This window comes from Coregonus clupeaformis, unplaced genomic scaffold (assembly GCF_020615455.1).
Source record: "Coregonus clupeaformis isolate EN_2021a unplaced genomic scaffold, ASM2061545v1 scaf4798, whole genome shotgun sequence".
Taxonomy (NCBI): domain Eukaryota; kingdom Metazoa; phylum Chordata; class Actinopteri; order Salmoniformes; family Salmonidae; genus Coregonus; species Coregonus clupeaformis.
Window position 1 is genome coordinate 6,772 of NW_025538252.1, and position 13,889 is coordinate 20,660.

The 13,889-nt window shown below is 43.7% G+C and overlaps 1 protein-coding gene across 2 annotated transcripts; it reads right to left on the reverse strand.

Annotated features, from left to right (window-relative positions):
- Positions 1 to 6,586: 6,586 nt before the first annotated feature.
- On the reverse strand, positions 6,587 to 12,899 carry LOC121580534 (retinoblastoma-like protein 2). 2 transcript variants are annotated; one of them, XM_045220661.1, is made up of 13 exons: positions 12,699 to 12,899; positions 12,271 to 12,383; positions 12,084 to 12,187; positions 10,180 to 10,317; positions 9,735 to 9,905; positions 9,174 to 9,444; positions 8,816 to 8,982; positions 8,526 to 8,702; positions 8,273 to 8,344; positions 8,091 to 8,169; positions 7,763 to 7,953; positions 7,343 to 7,507; positions 6,587 to 7,138 (listed from the first exon to the last, which is right to left on the reverse strand). In XM_045220661.1, the coding sequence occupies exons 1-13, from the start codon at positions 12,770 to 12,772 to the stop codon at positions 6,914 to 6,916; spliced, it is 1,947 nt and encodes a 648-aa protein (XP_045076596.1). In that variant the 5' UTR covers positions 12,773 to 12,899; the 3' UTR covers positions 6,587 to 6,913. The 2 variants fall into 2 exon arrangements, with proteins under 2 accessions (XP_045076596.1, XP_045076595.1); XM_045220660.1 differs by having other exon boundaries at positions 9,147 to 9,444.
- Between the last annotated feature and the right edge of the window lie 990 nt (positions 12,900 to 13,889).

The following is a 13,889-nucleotide window of genomic DNA, read 5'->3' on the forward strand; positions in this document are numbered from 1 at the left end:
AAGAATAATATGTATTCACTAACTGTAGGTCGCTCTGGATAGGAGCGTCTGCTGGGTGACTAGAATGTAAATGTATTATCATTGATTCAGTAATGATAGGAGGGTAGAGAGGGAAGAGGCAGGAAAAGCTAGAGAGAGTAAACACAGAGAGTTTAAAAACAGGGAGTTAAAAAGATTAGAAAACTACAATAAGCCAGGGAGGCAGGTTAAGGGTAGAGTTAGATAGAGAGAAAGAGGTAGTAAGAGCTATAGAGGGTGTAGTGCACCCTAAGACAGGAACAGAGGGGTTCAGGAGGAATTTGGAGAGTTTAGCAGCAAGCTTTAAGCTAAACACAGGGGAAATTGAGAGGACAGTCAGAACCCTAGTTGGGAAAGATTGGGCAGCTGTTCGGGGGCAGTGGGTTTCAGGGGATGCCAATGGAGCAGTCTTACCATGGGCAGATGATGGGCAATATGTTGGGAAAATAACTGAGTTGTGTAATAATTTAAGGGAACATTACCATAGACATGCTGACTTCTCTTGTTGGCTGGTCCTCACTACATATTCGTCGCCAAACCCACTGGCTCCAGGCCATCTATAAATCACTGCTAGGCAAATCCCTGCCTTATCTTAGCTCATTGGTCACCATAGCAACACCCACCCGTAGTCTGCGCTCCAGCGGGTATATCTCACTGGTCATCCCCAAAGCCAACACCTCCTTTGGCCGCAATTCCTTCCAGTTCTCTGCTGCCAATGACTGGAACAAATTGCAAAAATCTCTGAAGCTGGAGACTCTTATCTCCCTCACTAACTTTAAGCATCAGTTGTCAGAGCACCTTACCGATCACTGCACCTGTACACAGCCCATCTGAAATTAGCCCGCCCAACTACCTCATCCCTATATTGTTATTTATTTTGCTCATTTGTACCCCAGTATCTCTATTTGCACATCATCTCTTGCACATCTATCATTCCAGTGTTAATACTAATTGTAATTATTTTGCACTATAGCCTATTTTATTGCCTTACCTCCATAACTTGCTAAATTTGCACACACTGTATATTATATGTATTTCTGTTGTATTTTTGACTTTGTTTTGTTTTACCCCATATGTAACTCTGTGTTGTTGTTTTTATCGCACTGCTTTGCTTTATCTTGGCCAGGTCGCAGTTGTAAATGAGAACTTGTTCTCAACTGGTTTACCTGGTTAAATAAAGGTGAAATAAAAAATAAAAATAAAATTATCCAAAGTACATGAATGTAAGCAGGAAGACAGTGAGACCATCAGCCAATACTTAGAGACTGAGAAATGTATTTAACGCAAATAGTGGGATACCTGAGCCTCCCCAGGGGCAGGGAGATGATACTCCGTACCATCAGCAGCTAAAAATAGCATTCCTTAGTGGAATGAGACCAGAAATAAGCAGGAATATTAAGAGGACTTTAGTGGGATGGGGAACTACATCGTTAACCGAGGTCAAGAGATATGCAATCCATCATGAGCAGAATAGTAGACAGGATAGAGTAAGAAAGGAACAAAAGGGAGCAGAGTATTTAATGGCTACTCTAGGGGAGATAGCTGGTAGAGGTAGAACTCCAGAAGAGGGGGGAGCGAGGCTTCACTCTTTCCTGCCCTATGGGAAAGGAGGTAGGTGCTTTAACTGTGACAAAGAAGGACACTTTGTAAGGGAGTGTGGGGGGCCGTGTAAATACTGTAACGAGCCAGGTCATAACTATCGCGGCTGCTGCAATAAAAGAGAAAGGGCCTACAAACACCCACCACCCAGTTCCGGTAGGGAGGAAGAGGAAGATGAGGCATAATTAGAGCAATAAAGAAGCAAAAGAAAATCTCAAAAATGAAAGGCATGGCAATTGGTTGATAAATTACCTAAGGGAATGTTTAGGAAGGTGGTAAAAAAATTGACACATAAGCAGAACTATGTGTCAAGAGGGGGGAAGAGGCTAATTGTAGGATTAAATAATATACGAAGGAGAGGACAAAATACTTTTTAAAAAAAACATTTTTTTAGATACAGTCTAAAAAGAGAATGCAGTCAGAAATTGTTAGATTAATCTGAACATGTGTGAAGATAGTTTATTAACCACACCCGTATGTCAGAGGTTTTGTGCCCCACAGGTGAACTAAAGGAGAAGGTGACCCACTATCTAACCAGGTGACTGGTGAGCATCCAGTCACTAGAATGAAAACTGGAAGCAGGCCTGTTGGGAAGGGCCCTATCAGGTTATGTTGGTCACCACCTTGGCCATAAGAATAGCAGAGAGAGGAACCTGGGTCCATGTTACCCACTGCAAGAAGGTAAGACCACATACAAGCACCGCTTAGCACACGCAGAGTTGATGAGCGGAACTGGGCCACAGGGTCCGGGGGTCACCTCTGTCAACGAAGATCTCCTACCCAGACCTATCCTCACTGTAGTGTGTTCCTAGGGTGTGAGTATGGGGTGGTACCGAGCAGAAGGACTCAAGACAGGAGAGGGTTGGCGGTTTTTGGGAATATGGGTGACCCTGAGCTGCATCATAGTCTCGGCAATAGTCGTGGTATGTCAAGATCCACCACCTCGCACCAATTACGCTATGGCCTTACCATTATTAAGAAATAAAGGGAAAGCGACCCGACATACTGACCGTCAAGGGCGAGTGATCTACAAAATAGGAGTCAGAGAAGGGTGGGGAGTAAGATTCAAAATTATGATTAGGGATCTTATCAGAGCGGATAAGCAAGCAACATGGGATTATAAGATCCCGTTGTATTTATGTTCAGCTCCCTCGGCGGATTGTTCCTGGGCTCAGGTATTTAGACATATTGGGGGAAGGAGATATGAGACGGGGGGGCTGGACGTCCAGATGGAGGATAAGAAGGTATAACGACATCCCCACGGAGATGGTAGTAACGATAGTAAAAGTCACTAAAGAGGACATGAAAAGAACTTACTGGGCTTGCGCGGACGTATACGGACGGGATACTTGTCTAAGATTACATTTGATGGAGTCAAAAGATATAGAGGGAGCAGGTACTGTCATTAATCCATTAATGGAAATAGACCGAGTAAATCAGTCAAGGGATGACGGAGTCAATTCGACTAACCCGTCCACTATGAAAGATTTTCTCCTCCAAGAATGGAACAATGGGGAAGTGGAGGGGGTCCCTGATGAGAATCTCTGGTTAAAGTGGATGAAATACACCGCTAGGGCCTTGGGGGAGACCAATTGTTATGCATGCTCCATTGGGCGACCGACAATGTTGACCGCCCCAATGCCAAAGGCAATGTTTCCCTGTGTATTAGACCTGGGGTCCAATCAAAAAGAGCCCAATTGCACAGGGATTGGGCTGGCAAAATTGACATACTCGGCCAGCCCACCTAGATTCACTTTAACTCCTGGCGAATACCAGTGTTACAGACATAGAAATGGCACCCGTAACTTGGGTGATTTTGATGGCTGTAAGGAGATAATTAATGTGACTGATTTAGATAAGGAAGGAAGGAAAAAAATTAGGAACCTAACCATCCCTCTGACTGATGTGTGGTGGGCATGCACTAAAAAAGGGAGCATTCGGCAGACATTACCAGAGGGATGGGTGGGTACTTGTGCACCAGTATTGTTGGTCCAACCTGTAAGAATTGGTCATCAAAGACCAGTGACAGGAAGAATAATTAGGAAAAAAAGAAATAAGTCAGGAAGGAAATAGCCCAATTTGGATAGATGGTATATGCATCTCCAGGGGTGTTCCAGACGAATACAAAGCTATGAATCAAATATGGGAGAGTTTTACTACAACATTTTTCTGGTGGGTGACAATAAACAAAAATGTGGATTGGATAAATTATATCTATTACAACCAACAACGATTTACTGACCAGACTAGAGATGCAGTAAAGGGGATCTCTGAGCGATTATCCGCCATCCCGCTCATAACTTAGTAGAGGTTGGTTCTAGATCAGGCAGAAAGGGCCGGTGTCTATAGAAAGATAAGCCATTGTTGCATATTTATCCCTAACAACACCACACTGGATGGGACAGTCACCAGAGCTCTTACAGAATTAACTGCACTAAGTGAAGGATGAACTGAACTCAGAAGTTAGTACATTGTGGATAGGGTGGTTTGATGAAATATTTGGTAAATGGAAAACCCTAGCAGCCACCATCTTAGGAGCGATCAGTGTTTGTATGGGTATTCTTGTATTATGTGGTTGTTGTCTTGTTCCCTGTGTCCGAGGATTGGTGAGTCAGGCGTTGGTGAAATGCAGTATCTAAACAATGATGAGAGATGGACTGACTCCGGACTCTGACCAGGGGAATGTGAAAACGATCCTCCAGGCTTGGTGGATGACGAGGATTTGGACCCTGAAAGACCGCAATTGGATGAAATGTTTATTAGTTCTGATGTGATCTCTGAGATTAATCATGCTTGTAAAATACATTTATCCTGAATGTGGGAATATTTAGTCAAAGGGGTGGATTGTTAGATTAATTTGGATTTTAAGAATAATGACTAAAGGATTTCACCCCAAATACAGTATAAATGTTAGAATGATCATGTAGTGTCAACCCACTAACAGAGGGGGTACTAAACATTCAAGGGTAAAGGAGAAGGCGGGAACTGTTAAAAAAGCCACCTAAAGGTGGGAGGAGCATAGTGCCTTTGTTTGTCAAGGGGTATAAAAACAGTATGTTTGTGTTTTTGGCGGCAGAGCTCTCCATGAATAAATATACCGATAATTACTTGTGGATTGTGGACCTTGAATCATTGATGATTAAAACCAGAGCTTTACAACCTCTGGTAATGATTCAAGCTTAGGTTGAATTAGAAATAGAAATTCACATGACATGTGTGTAATAAACAAGACAAAACAAATGGAATGATGAGATGAGGAGCGGCTGTGGCTAGAAGGTCGGTGACGACGAACGCCGAAGCCTGCCCGAACAAAAAAAGGAAGGGAGGCAGCTTCGGAGGAAGTCATGACAACTGCACTGTTGGATAGGGCTTGCAAGTTAAGCATGTCACTGTACTTGTGCATTTGACAACTTAAACTTGAAAATTGAAATTAATTACGTACTGTATGTTCCAGAGAGAGACATCTCGTCTCCTCCCTCTCACCAATCACAAACAGTACACAGTGCTCAGTACCCAACACAAATCCTGTTCTGCTTCCTTAGGTAAATAGGACATGGTTCACAGAGGACCAAATTGTTGAAATACAGAAAGAAAAAAAAAATCCAGAAATTCACATTGTAGGATTTTTAATGAATTTATTTGCAAATTATGGTGGAAAATAAGTATTTGGTCACCTACAAACAAGCAAGATTTCTGGCTCTCACAGACCTGTAACTTCTTCTTTAAGAGGCCCCTCTGTCCTCCACTAATTACCTGTATTAATGGCACCTGTTTGAACTTGTTATCAGTATAAAAGACACCTGTCCACAACCTCAAACAGTCACACTCCAAACTCCACTATGGCCAAGACCAAAGAGCTGTCAAAGGACACCAGAAACAAAATTGTAGACCTGCACCAGGCTGGGAAGACTGAATCTGCAATAGGTAAGCAGCTTGGTTTGAAGAAATCAACTGTGGGAGCAATTATTAGGAAATGGAAGACATACTAGACCACTGATAATCTCCCTCGATCTGGGGCTCCACGCAAGATCTCACCCCGTGGGGTCAAAATGATCACAAGAACGGTGAGCAAAAATCCCAGAACCACACGGGGGGACCTAGTGAATGACCTGCAGAGAGCTGGGACCAAAGTAACAAAGCCTACCATCAGTAACACACTACGCCGCCAGGGACTCAAATACTGCAGTGCCAGACGTGTCCCCCTGCTTAAGCCAGTACATGTCCAGGCCCGTCTGAAGTTTGAAGTCAGATGAAACCAAAATATAACTTTTTGGTAAAAACTCAACTCGTCGTGTTTGGAGGACAAAGAATGCTGAGTTGCATCCAAAGAACACCATACCTACTGTGAAGCATGGGGGTGGAAACATCATGCTTTGGGACTGTTTTTCTGCAAAGGGACCAGGACGACTGATCCGTGTAAAGGAAAGAATGAATGGGGCCATGTATCGTGAGATTTTGAGTGAAAACCTCCTTCCATCAGCAAGGGCATTGAAGATGAAACGTGGCTGGGTCTTTCAGCATGACAATGATCCCAAACACACCGCCCGGGCAACGAAGGAGTGGCTTCGTAAGAAGCATTTCAAGGTCCTGGAGTGGCCTAGCCAGTCTCCAGATCTCAACCCCATAGAAAATCTTTGGAGGGAGTTGAAAGTCTGTGTTGCCCAGCGACAGCCCCAAAACATCACTGCTCTAGAGGAGATCTGCATGGAGGAATGGGCCAAAATATCAGCAACAGTGTGTGTGAACCTTGTGAAGACTTACAGAAAACGTTTGACCTGTGTCATTGCCAACAAAGGGTATATAACAAAGTATTGAGAAACTTTTGTTATTGACCAAATACTTATTTTCCACCATAATTTGCAAATAAATTCATTAAAAATCATTTCTGGAGAAAAAAAATCTCATTTTGTCTGTCATAGTTGACGTGTACCTATGATGAAAATTACAGGCTTCTCTCATCTTTTTAAGTGGGAGAACTTGCACAATTGGTGGCTGACTTAATACTTTTTTCCCCCACTGTATATACTGTATATGATGTATGATATTGATATTTGATACAGAGCCCTAGTTACCCTCAGATTATTACATTCCCCACATAATTATTACAAATCTGGTTTTCTAATCATAAACATTGCTTGCTCAGTGAACTTCGCCGAGTGCTAATGATGCCAATTCTTTCTAACATTTTAGATCCATTGCATCTATTCTCCTTGCAGGTCTACACTCATAGGAAGAATATGGACACTGATGATGGAAGTATGAAGCATGACGGTAAGTCAAAGATAGTGAGATGTAATCAATGTGTCCCATTGTGTGCCGTTGCCTGGTGCTGTGCCTTGGCCATGGTCACTGCCTGGCCGAGGTCCCTGAGCTTTCTCAGCCAGTCGGATGGGCTATCCTGACAGGGTCTCTTCACAAGCGGCCCACCCTCCTCCTCACCATCCTCCTGCAGCTGGGCTGCACAGCGCTTCCTGGTGCGTGACTGAAATGTCCTCATCATGTCATTGATCTCTCTCAGACGCTGTGGGATACAGTTGAGATACAACGATTAGCAACACACATGACTAGATGTATACTGTGTATTTACGATGACCAAGCCTTTTGCTTTTCAAAGTTATTGAAGTTAAAATATGTGTAATGTTGTTTAGGCTTCAGATAGGAAGTATAGAAGAGGGTCAGTTAGAGAACCGTTAGCAGGGTTAGAGAGGTATGTCCGACCTCTGACCTTTGAGAGGCTTCTGCTGACGTAATATACGACCCCAGTGTGGGGAGAGGGGGATGTGCTGTGCTTGTGGGGGGAGATGTAGAGGGAATGGTGGTTGGAGGGGCGGAGTCTGCGCAAGGATCCAATACGCTGGCAGGGGTATGGCGAAAGGGGAGGGGTTTCAACCTGTGCATGGAAAAAATAATCAGAATGTCGTCAAAATCTCTGTTGGACAATGATGATAGCACTGGGCCTAGGAACAATGCACTGTATCTGTACAAGGACTGCGCTTACTTCTATTACAGGATCAGATGACCTGTAAGTACCAATGATTTTATACCCCAGTTTAAACATATCTGAGAACACTGGTAAAGTATTTCCTATGTATTGTGTATGACGACTACTGTCACCATTAGGTAGTATGTGAAAATGTCCCCTCACCCCGGCTATGGTCAGAGAGCCGGAGGAGTATCGCAGGGCAAAGTCTTTCATCTGTTTGACGTAGACGGTGTTGTAGAAATAGATGAGGTGTCCTCTCTCCTCCTTGTCCTGTCTATAGGGAGATCTGGGTCCTGTAGGATGGGTTGGAGGGGTCTGGTAGGTAAGCACGCTACTGCTGGGGTCTGCATCAACTGGGAAACAGTGCAACATCACCATCAAAAATTAGCTGTTTTAATACTTCATACTTTCATTCATTTATGCGTTCATTCATGCATATTATGATGCGAATATATCGATGGGAATGTTTGTGTTTTTCTATTTATCTTACTGTTTTCTCTGTTGGATCCTCCAGGAGAGTTTTGTGAGGGCTTGGTGTTTATCCCTGAGATCAGAACACTTCTGCATACCTGACAGGAGGACAATACAGACTTCATCAACTACACAATTACAAACAAGCTGGATTTAACTCACTTACACACACAAAATCAAACAAAACATTGATCTCCTTACAGAGTTGCTTGCTTGAGGCTGAGTCTTGTAGCACTGCATGATGAGCTTGAAAGACATGTCCTCTTTGGTTACCTGCATGAGAAACACACACCATACACATGGAAATGAAGCTATTATATTACATTATTATCATCAATACACAGCTGAAGAAGTATAGAAGGCTGAATGCCTTGCTGTCGATCCCCAAAGTCATAAAACCATCTGCATTAAGGAAGTATAGCAAAAAGTCTAGAGGCAAAGCAAATGGTGCTACCTTGGCCATGACATAGATGGCACACATGAGTATTTGGTCCAGGTGTCGGTCTAGCATGAGGTCAGTGCAGTGGACCAAGGAGTGTTCAACACAGGTCCAGATCTTCAGCCGCAGCGCCTCACAGATGTCCAGTTTAACACAGATGTTCCTCAGACGCACGCTCACCAGGTGGTAGACCTGAGACAGAGGGAAGAAGTATGGCCTTTGTCTTGTGGATATTGGAACTAAATATCTAGGCTCATAGCATTCAGGCCAGCTTAGGTATGTAGAAATCTGTGAGTAAAGCCTACCTTGCGGAGGAACAGTGAGATGGAGCCCTCTCTCTGAGGTCTGTGTGTAACTGGGTTCTGGGGCTGCTGGGTAGAGGTGCTGGAGACCTGCTGTGGAGGAATGGGCTGACCCACAACACTGAGACGCACTGGGATAAATGTGATGCCTCCCCGGTCATTGGCAATGCCTGGGTGTGGAAGAGGTTTAATTGAACAAATAGCACTGGTTGTTGTGATATGTAAACAAGGTATATAACATGTTTATTACATGTTGTATTACATCATTTCAGTATTCTATTAGGTTTGTAATTTCTATGGCCATATTGGGTTTCATCTGAGGGAAAATCTTTACCTCGAACCGGTATGGTGACTGACTGACCGTTGTTGGTGGTGACAGTGGCTGACGCCATGGTGACTACAGTCTGTCCAGTAACAATGACAGAGGAGGACTGTGATGGCCTGACTGGTGTGGTAGGCTCAGCGTCCATCTTTGAGCCAGCAGGGGGTGAGCTGTAGCGATCATGGTGTGTAATCGGGGAGTTCGGGTGGATTTCATGGATCCCATTCACAAGGCTTGGGGTCAAGTGTGGAGCGGTGGGAGGGATCTTAGTCATCTTGTCTGTGTCCTCTAGGTATTGGGGGGGCATCACCTGGAACACACATAGAACCATCTGTTACCTCAAGGTTGGGATCATTTTGTTTCCTCTTTTTAATGGAACGACAGCAGTCATGCTGCCATATTAGACCAACTTGTTTCGAGTGCGCCAGCTGTGTCGCTCTATATATTTTGAGATGGTGCACTGTATATTAAACAAGCATTTCGCTACATCCGCAATAACATCTGCTAAACATGTGTATGTGACCAATACAATTGTATTTTATTTGATTAGATATTTTGCTCAGTTCACAAACAGGTGAATTTGAACCTTTGCCCGCTGACCTGATGGCATGCAGGCAGCTGTCCCTGTCCCTTGGCAGCTCTGATGTTGTCCCAGAGTGGTGAGTCTCTCCTCCAGGCCAGACTCTCCAGGATCTGCTCCTCTATACGGGTCAGATGTCTGACCACACCCGGCAGCAAGCCCTCCTCAGCCCGCAGCACCAGCTCTATCACCTGGCACACACCACACACAGTAGAGGGTTAAACAGTACCTAAATAGATCACCAAGCTTACAGTATAAGTGTTTGAACCCAGGTTTGAACAAGGTCTGAACCCAGGACCTCTGTATGCCCCAAGACTGTGTAAGCCCTCTAAGCCCAAGCCTAGGCATTAGCTTGGGGAGCTAACACAATGCTTCAGTTTTCAGGTGAAACCACCTCCTTTACACAAAACCTACAATATTACAGTACAGTATTACACGTATTGCAGGTTTTTGTGTAGGTGTTACCTTGTAGAAGTGGTATGGAGCCAGGCTAAAGATGTCAATGACCAGGGGGAAGCTGCCTGGTAGCTGATGGGAGAAGATGACCATCTCCAGACAACAGGCCACTAGAGAGCGCTGGAACAGATCATGCTCCAGAATGCCCTGACAAAGAAACAAGTCATCAAGGACAACCTCTATACTATACAGTTGATGTCGGAAGTTTACATACACCTTAGCCAAATACGTTTAAACTCTGTTTTTCACAATTCCTGACATTTAATCCTAGTAAAATTTCCCTGTCTTCAGTCAGTTAGGATCACCACTTTATTTTAAGAATGTGAAATGTCAGAATAATAGTAGAGAGAATGATTTATTTCAGCTTTTATTTCTTTCATCACATTCCCAGTGGGTCAGAAGTTTACATACACTCAATTAGCATTTGGTAGCATTGCCTTTAAATTGTTTAACTTGGGTCAAACGTTTCTGGTAGCCTTCCACAAGCTTCCCACAATAAGTTGGGTGAATTTTGGCCCATTCCTCCTGACAGAGCTGGTGTAACTGAGTCAGGTTTGTAGGCCTCCTTGCTCGCACACGCTTTTTCAATTCTGCCCACAAATGTTCTATAGGATTGAGGTCAGGGCTTTGTGATGGCAATTCCAATACCTTGACTTTGTTGTCCTTAAGCCATGTTGCCACAACTTTGGAAGTATGCTTGGGGTCATTGTCCATTTGGAAGACCCATTTGCGACCAAGCTTTAACTTCCTGACTAATGTCTTGAGATGTTGCTTCAATATATCCACATAATTTTCTTTCCTCATGATGCCATCTATTTTGTGAAGTGCACCAGTCCCTTCTGCAGCAAAGCACCCCCACAGCATGATGCTGCCACCCCCGTGCTTCATGGTTGGGATGGTGTTCTTCGGCTTGCAAGCCACCACCTTTTTCCTCCAAACATAACGATGGTCATTATGGCCAAACAGTTATATTTTTGTTTCATCAGATCAGAGAACATTTCTCAAAAAAGTATGATCTTTGTCCCCATGTGCAGTTGCAAACCGTAGTCTGGCTTTTTTATGGCGGTTTTGGAGCATTGGCTTCTTCCTTGCTGAGCGGCCTTTCAGGTTATGTCGATATAGGACTCGTTTTACTGTGGATATAGATACTTTTGTACCTGTTTCCTCCAGCATCTTCACAAGGTCCTTTGCTGTTGTTCTGGGATTTATTTGCACTTTTCGCACCAAAGTACGTTCATCTCAAGGAGACAGAACGCATCTCTTTCCTGAGCAGTATGACGGCTGCGTGGTTCCATGGTGTTTATACTTGCGTACTATTGTTTGTACAGATGAACGTGGTACCTTCTGGTGTTGGAAATTGCTCCCAAGGATGAACCAGACTTGTGGAGGTCTTGGCTGATTTCTTTTGATTTTCCCATGATGTCAAGCAAAGAGGCACTGAGTTTGAAGGTAGGCCTTGAAATACATCCACAGGTACACCTCCAATTGACTCAAATGATGTCAATTAGCCTATCAGAAGCTTCTAAAGCCATGACATCATATTCTGGAATTTTCCAAGCTGTTTAAAGGCACAGTCAACTTAGTGTATGTAAAGTTCTGACCCACTGGAATTGTGATACAGTGAATTATAAGTGAAATAATCTGTCTGTAAACAATTGGAAAAATTACTTGTGTCATGCACAAAGCAGATGTCTTAACCGACTTGCCAAAACTATAGTTTGTTAACAAGAAATTTGTGGAGTGGTTGAAAAACAAGTTTTAATGACTCCAACCTAAGTGTATGTAAACTTCCGACTTCAACTGTACATGTCTGTACATGTCTGTACATGTCTGGACATGTCTGTACAACAGTGCCCCCAGAGGCACTAAACAGTGCAGTTCCAGTCGTACACAGCAGAGGGCAGAGAACTCACTGAAAGGTCTTTGGCTCCCAGCCTCTTCCTCTCTTGATTGATGACGGCCTCTAGAACCCTGTAGTACATATCCTCTGTCTGGCTGGAGAACTTCACTCTTCTCTCTACAAACAACAGGAAGTTACTGAAAAGTGCACATTAATGTCAATATATTAACACAGACACACACACACACACACACACACACCTCTGTCTAGGCTGCGGTTCTCTTCCCATGGTTCCTGGTAGTGCTGGATGAAGGTGTGGAGCATGTCTCTCAGTCTAGTGGAGATGACCTCACTAGGGTTTCTGGCACAGGACCTAAACAAAATACACCTTAAAGAACCATATAGCCACTTTTCTACCCCCATAGACTACTGATAGATATTGCCCACCCATAGGTACAGATCTAGGATAATCTTCCCCCAAATCATAACCTTCTCCATAATGGGAAGAATGTGTAACATAGTAAAACAACATGTATTTTCTTACTCTTCTACAAACTCAACACTGACCATAGATCACAGTGTGCTCTATCATAGGCTACAGGCTCAAATGCATTCCCCCTGCGGCACATTACAGTCTACTACAGTTACGTATGAGGCCCACAGCAGACACATGCCCACCATAGCTGACCTGAATGTTCTGGCCAGACTGTCACTGGGTACACGTCTCCGCCCACTCAGCAGGCCCTGCAGCTGGGTTGCCATGACGACCTCCACCCGCTCACAGCACCTCCGCTGGTAGAGTACGGCTCAGTGTCAGTCAGTGGAGTAGCAGTGGACACCTGTACATAAAGCACACACCAGGCAGAGGTTTGAACACCCCTTTGGAGCGGTACATGATACCGTATAAATAGGATCATCATTATATTTCTTTGCATGAGAAACATGTGAAACAATGGTTTAAATTTACAACACGAACCACACAGTAATGATACTAAGTCATCTCAGAGATAATTGGGCCTAAAAGGCTTGTGTACTGTATTTAGAGTCAAGTTAAATTGTGTGCGTGTGTGTGGGGAGGGGGCTAGCCTTCAGCTATGAGATGACAACAATGATGAACTGCCAAAATACGGATATTTCCTGTTGAAGAATATTCAGATTTAGTGTGTGAATGAATCTGTTTCTCTGTTTGTCTTGCAGTTCTACAGTTCTGCTGTGGAAGGATTCAAAGAGAGAGAGAGAGCGAGAGAGAGACCCTATCTTATCCTGGAATATACAAGGTCTGAGGACATTTTACATTTGGTTAGAAATAAATAAGGAATGTCGTCCTGTGTGCTACCTACACTCTTAGAAAAAAAGGTGCTATCTAGAACCTTAAAGGGTTCTTCGGCTGTCCCCATAGGAGAACCCTTTGAGGAACCATTTTTGGTTCCATGTAGGACCCTTTCCACAGAGAGTTCTACATAGAACCCAAAAGGTTTTTATTACTGCCACTTTTAGTGAGTTTGGTACACATCCAGTGGATAGGGAGCCATTTATTATGTCCAACATAGGAAGGCCAAGCACAGGAAGTAGCTCTTTCAGTAGTTTAGTTGGAATAGGGTCCAGTATGCAGCTTGAAGGTTTAGAGGCCATGACTATTTTCATGAATGTGTCAAGAGATATAGGATTAAAAATCTTGAGTGTCTCCATTGATCCTAGGTCCTGGCAGTTTTGTGCAGACTCGCAGATTCAAAGAGGAGTCAGTAATTTGCTTTCTAATGATCATGAGTTCATGAATTCATCACTGCTGAAGTGAAAAGTATTTTCTCTTGGGGAAAGCTGCTTTTTAGTTAGCTTTGCGACAGTATCAAATATACATTTTGGATTGTTCTTATTCTCC

What these genes read in the sequence shown, in the direction of transcription:
- LOC121580534 (XM_045220660.1), bottom strand. Translation starts at nt 12,772, where the DNA reads ATGGCAACCCAGCTGCAGGGCCTGCTGAGTGGGCGGAGACGTGTACCC. An exon ending in AGTCACCATACCGGTTCGAG is followed by an intron (nt 8,983 to 9,146) that starts GTAAAGATTTTC and finishes TTCCACACCCAG; the next exon opens with GCATTGCCAATGACCGGGGA. An exon ending in GCTCTCTGACCATAGCCGGG is followed by an intron (nt 7,508 to 7,762) that starts GTGAGGGGACAT and finishes TTCCATGCACAG; the next exon opens with GTTGAAACCCCTCCCCTTTC.